General features: G+C 32.2%; 1 protein-coding gene across 1 annotated transcript; it reads right to left on the bottom strand.

The window, feature by feature from the left end:
- Positions 1-487: 487 nt before the first annotated feature.
- LOC144574872 (MYB transcription factor 69-like) lies at positions 488-2,754 on the bottom strand. Its single transcript, XM_078324959.1, has 3 exons — positions 2,355-2,754; positions 1,913-2,042; positions 488-1,338 (listed from the first exon to the last, which is right to left on the bottom strand). Exons 1-3 carry the CDS (start codon positions 2,485-2,487, stop codon positions 738-740), a joined length of 864 nt encoding a protein of 287 aa, XP_078181085.1. The 5' UTR covers positions 2,488-2,754; the 3' UTR covers positions 488-737.
- Positions 2,755-6,050: the final 3,296 nt, after the last annotated feature.

Here is a 6,050-nt window from a genome sequence, read left to right as displayed (position 1 = left end):
CAACATCTCAATATCACCTAGAGACCACAGTGCATATTATTTATTAAACTTGCTTGTTTTTTGGTGTGGAAGTTCTTGCAAATCATTAATTATATGTATGTAAACTTTTCTATTTAAAGAATTTTGTTTATCCTATAATGAAAATTACATCTCTTTCTGTTGTATTTGGCAAATAATTCGGGAACTAGTTTCAAATTAAAGTCGCAGTCCATTAATAATTAAGTTACTAATAGCGAATTTTGTAAACAAAACTGAAATAGTAAAAAATTAAGAAAAACTAATGATAAGACCGGTACCAGTACGTTTTAGCCCACACATTCTTGTTAGATTTTACAAACAAAATTTTGATCACGGATAAATTTCGTAAAGGTAATAACCATATTTTCATGCTCAAAATAGTTCAACATGAAGTTGTTGATTGATAATGACTGGCAGACATACAAATCCACAATGAAAGCAATAAAAGCAGCACCATAAATTGTACATATAAGAAGCACAGCATTTAAAGCTGGAAGATACATCTGTCATACATTATACATACAGATTGTTAAGTAATTAATTATATATTGCCAATACAACAGTGCTTATCTTTATCACTATCTTTTCTTACAAGTCTCATTCTTTACTTGTAATTATCTCTAGGTATCTATCATGAATTGCATGGGGTTCTTTTCATGCCATGCATAAGTAGTGCAAACAAAAGCATTATGTGACTTAAAGAAGATGTTACTAGAAGCCTAAAACATATCTGTGGATAAATCCATTAAATCAACTTGAGCTCCAGTGCTTGGCTCATCAAAAAGCCATTTCTCAAGTTGAGAAAGTGAACCCGGTTTGACCTCGTCAAACTCGGTTAAAACAGGCTGAGATATAGTTGAATCTGAGTCGAAACGAAGCAAGGGTTCGATTCCATGATGGTTTAGACAATAGGAATTGATCAATAAATCAGTGCCTATTACTTCAGTTTGGTACTTCTTTTCTACACTGAATGAATTTGCATCAAAACTTGGACCAGAATTATTCATGAAACCTTGTAGAAGTTTGGATATGTTTTCAGTGCTGGATGCATAGAGAGCTGCATTGTTAGTAGTAGTGCAGAAACTAGGGTTCGCTGTGCTCTTAGTTTGACTTGTTTCTTCAACAAAAGATGTTGATGAGGCCTTGGGAGCATGACACGTGGAGGAAGGCTCAGAGGAGGTCATATGGCTACCAGTACTGGTACTACTAGAGGCTGTCAGAGTTTGATGTTTGGTTAGCTTCTTCTTCAAGTGAGTGTTCCAGTAATTCTTTATATCATTATCAGTTCTTTGTGGAAGGTAAGAGGCTATCGCCGCCCACCTGCGATGCACACAACATAGATATATATAATTAAAGGGAAATTAAATGTAGCTTTAGAAACCTAATTTATTGTCACATACATAATTATATATATACATAAAATATATACTTGAGATGATCAACTCGATCAGTTAATATTAATGTACAAATAGTACGTAATTTATTGCACTTGATTCGATTTCACAATTGGTTCTCATGGCATTCTTAAATTGTACAATGTAAATGTAAAAGATGTTACTCATTAATTTATGCCTTTAGTTCAAAAAATTTCTTAGGTTTTATGGCAATATTAAAAATATGACATTTAAGAAAACGAACAGTACTCATTATATGGTGGCTCCTACATTACTTGTTGCTTAGTAAAATAATAGTTATACTGTACCACGGTACGAGTGTAAACTCTTCATTGAATGAAAGGTACTTAGAAAAAAGAAATATATCAGGTATAGCACATCTAATACTTTCATACTAAAATCATAATATATATATCTGGGTCTTTTTAGAATTCTTGAAAAGTTGAAATGTTTAACATATATAGAATATATATATGAAGTCATGAAGAAATAAGTAGTACCTGTTACCTAGCAATGATTGCAGATGAATAATAATCCCTTCTTCATGTGGGGTGAAATTTCCTCGTTTGATTCCTGGCCTAAGGTAATTGGTCCATCTCAGTCTACAACTCTTGCTACACCTCATCAAACCTACAATAAAGACAGTACTGATCATCACTCATTTATACAGTGCATAAGATAATATAATTAAAGAGCATTGCCCCAAAGGTTGGTATATATTTTGCCTCCATTGCCCCAAAGCATTGCCCCCATCATCCCAGAAAAAAAAATTAAATTAAAATTAGGATTGTAATAAAAACAAAATCAAGAATTCTAAGTTTTGATATGATAAGTGTTCTTTCTCATTGTAATATATATGTGTTGGTGTGAGCGAACGATTGTGCACTCGCACGTGTGTACTGAGACAAGGAGGGAAACATCAAAGATGTATATACAAATTACCAGTGTTAGTAGGAACAGATTTCCAATTGCCAGGTCCATGCTCTTGAATATATGACACCAAAATTATATCTTCTTCAGGAGTCCAAGGTCCCTTCTTTATCCCTACCTTGTCACAACATGGAGGCCTCTCCATGGATCCAGTTATCTAGCTATAACCTCAATTCAATCTCTGTTTCTTTCTCTCTCTCTAGGTCTTGTTAGTGTTTATCTCTATGTTGCCTCTCCTTTGTGTTTTCTTTTGTGAAGACCCTACAAGAGTCTCATGAGCAAGTGAGAAGGCATATGTTTATATAGGGTGACTTGAATGCTAGTGGGCTTTCACTTTTCCTTTTCTGTCATGTATCATCTACCTCTCTGACCCTTTTGCACCTTCTTTTCTATTACAGTTCCTTTCACAAAGTCATCTGCATGGCAGAAGGATGAAAACAAAAATATCCTTTCCAAAAGTCAGCTGTCTTTTATTTTATTTTTGTCTTTAAACGATTTACATTGGTAAATATATTTGGATTTATTGACAGAGACTGATGGATAGTGAAGGAGTTGAGATTTCCACACAATGTCAACAAGAGAATTTTTAAAATTTGTTTAATAAAACTTGAAATTACGAACTACTGTACTGGTCTATGATCTAATGCTAAAATCATGTCATCTTTGTGATATATAGGTTGTGGATAGAAGATCTTTTATGTATAATTAAAAATAAAATTTTGCATCTCATTTTTATCTTAAAAAATAATTAAATAGCTCTGTACGAATCTCCATCTCACGGATGAAACCGACCACACCAACATTTCTCAAGAAGAAATAAAAATAAAAATATATAGAAATTACGACTTGGCCATGAAATTACCCCAACAAAAATCATGGACAGTGCACGTAAAGTGAATACAAATAATGTTCGTACAGTAACCAAAAGAAAAAAATAATAATAACATGGACCACTGTAGGGACTGTTTGAAACTTAAAGGACCATTTTTTTTTTTTCTTTTGCTTGTACAGGTCACAAGATTCCAGAGAAATGCCAACCTTTTTTTTTTTTTTTTTTTTTGCATTCAAAATGCCAACCTCAAAAGTTGAAATCCTTCTTTATCATCTACCAAAATTTTGCACCGTACAATTTGAGAAAATAAGCCCGTAAGAAATGAAAGACCTTTGTTTACATACCCACTTTCATGTACAATTAATTAATTATTTCCTATTTTACAGTACTGGTGCAAAACTGAAGGCACAATGCTGTTTACTAATTTATTTTACAGTACTGGCTCTAATTTTAATTCTTTTCGTAAATAGTTAGTAAAAGTAGGTGTTCTTAAGTTCATCAAGCCCTCTTTTTGAACTCAAGTTTAAAACCAATTAAATTGACTTCAAACAACAAATTTGAACCGTTGAAACCCGTCTACCTTACGAGGGATGTGTCCACATGTAAAAAAAAATTAATTTTGTATAGAGTCAAGTAGTCAAAAATAGTTAAAAAATGAATGCATTAAAATTAATTTATTAACCTTCCAATTTTGACCGCTTTACTTTATATTAAATTAATTCGAATTAGGGGTGTCAATAACACCCGTTTACCTATTTACCTTACCAGTATTGTATTCGATAAGGTGGTTATGCGTAAGATTTTTATTTCTTTAACTTATTGAGTATGGGTAGGAGTAAGGATTTTTTTCGTTAGATAAACAGATATAGGTACAGGTAAATGTTATTTCGTACCCTTGAGTAACGGGTAATTATATAAAATAAATTATATCATAAGAATAATATTATTCTAAACATTTTACTTTTTTTTTTGAATATTTTATTATTTAGTTAAGGAATTGAATTTGTTAGAAGATATATTTGTGATTTTGATTTTTTTTGCTTAATAAAAATTGTTATTTAGAATTAATTGCTAATTTTATATTAATAATAGTGATTGCATATGTATGACATGATAAGTTTTGATAGTTTATTTGCAAAAATAATAAAACTATTATATTTGTATTATTTTTTATTCGCCCACTACCGTTTCGTTACCCGCTAATTTTAACGGCTATGGATAGGATAGGGTAAGTCAAATTTTTAATGAGTACGGGAAAGAAAATAGTTCCACCCTATCCGTATCGTACCCATTGACACCCCTAGCAGCATAGCTAATTCGAATGTTTAAAAGCTTCATATGTAGATGCATCACTCGCACTAGTGGAAAAACAAGAATTAGGATCGGCTGTTTACACACATTAGTATCGGATTTTAACCGATCCTGATCAAGGCAATACTAATACTACAATAATCTAGATCGATTCTTTAACCGATCCTAATAGTTAGTATTTGGATCAGTTCTTTAAACAACCGATCCAAATAGTACCTATTAGGATCGGTTGTTTAATACAATCGATCCAAATAGGCTTTTATTTGAATCGGTTCTATAGAATAACCGATCCTAATATATATTAATCTGGATCATTTTTTGTAAACAACCGATCCAGATTAATATACATTAGGATCAATTGTTTAGTAGAACCAATCCTAATAGTTTTTTCCCCTTTTTTTAATACCCATTAGGAAATATAAATTAGGATCGGTTGTATATAAAAACCGATCCTAATAGTCTGTATTAGGATAGGTTTTTCTATACAACCGATCCTAATATAGACTATTAGGATAGGTTGTTATATACAACCGATACTAATTCTTTTTTTGGAATTTTTTTTAATAAAAATTGGTATCTAGATCGGTTTTTTAATAGAAACCGATCCTGATGTTTTATTTAATCTAAAAAAAAATATTTTTATTTATTCGGCCAGCTTCCATATATATGCTGGCCCAATATGCTAAATTATAATTTTTTGCATAAAAATCACATACACATCCTAAATTATCAAAGACATATACATCCTAAATTAAATATCATATACAAATCCGAAATTATTACAAAAAATTCTTGTTCATGGAAATTAAGTTTACACATCACATCCTAAATTGTTGTACTTCTTCTCGGCTTTACCTCATTTAGTAAAATTTGAACCCACATTAGAGGAATGTTGGCCAAGCGTTGTACAGTATGTTTACCGGGAATATCCTGCATTTTTTAAAAGATAGAAAAGCATGCACAATTAATTGTGTATTTTATTATATTTGAAGCAATGATGCTTACTTCTGAAAAATATATAAATGTATATATACCTTTAAGTTCGAAAAATCCTCGAGGAATTCCTTTATGCTTAGCTACTCAAAGCCATGACAAAATAAAAGAAGAAATTAAAGAAAGACATAACCTAGAACCTATAACACCTCTTCCTTGGATGACTCATTTTTCTTCCTCCTTGGACTTCGAGCGCCTCTTTTTCTTCACGACTCCGGAAATTAGACGCAATATTCTGCTCTAAACTATGGACTTACACAACTAAAATATGCACACCAATTTCTATTACAAGAGGGGTTTATATAGCCTATCCTAAGGATATGGAGTCATGGTGAACATGAAGATCATGGGAGATCACGGGTGCCAAATATAGCATAAAATGCTATAATTGGAGTGCTAAAAATAGACTTCAAAGCAAGGCAAGGCCTACCACATCTACAGATTCGTCCTTCTAGAAGGTTGCTGTCCAACGGCTGAGATTTAATCCAAACTAGACAGTCCATGGATCCAATTCGTGTGCCCCTACAGCATAAACATTTATGCCGCATGCGACATACCCGAGGCTGTAGGGC

The sequence above is a fragment of the Carex rostrata genome, chromosome 23, assembly GCF_964058835.1.
Source record: "Carex rostrata chromosome 23, lpCarRost1.2, whole genome shotgun sequence".
NCBI lineage: Eukaryota > Viridiplantae > Streptophyta > Magnoliopsida > Poales > Cyperaceae > Carex > Carex rostrata.
This window is presented reverse-complemented; position numbering and strand designations above follow the sequence as displayed.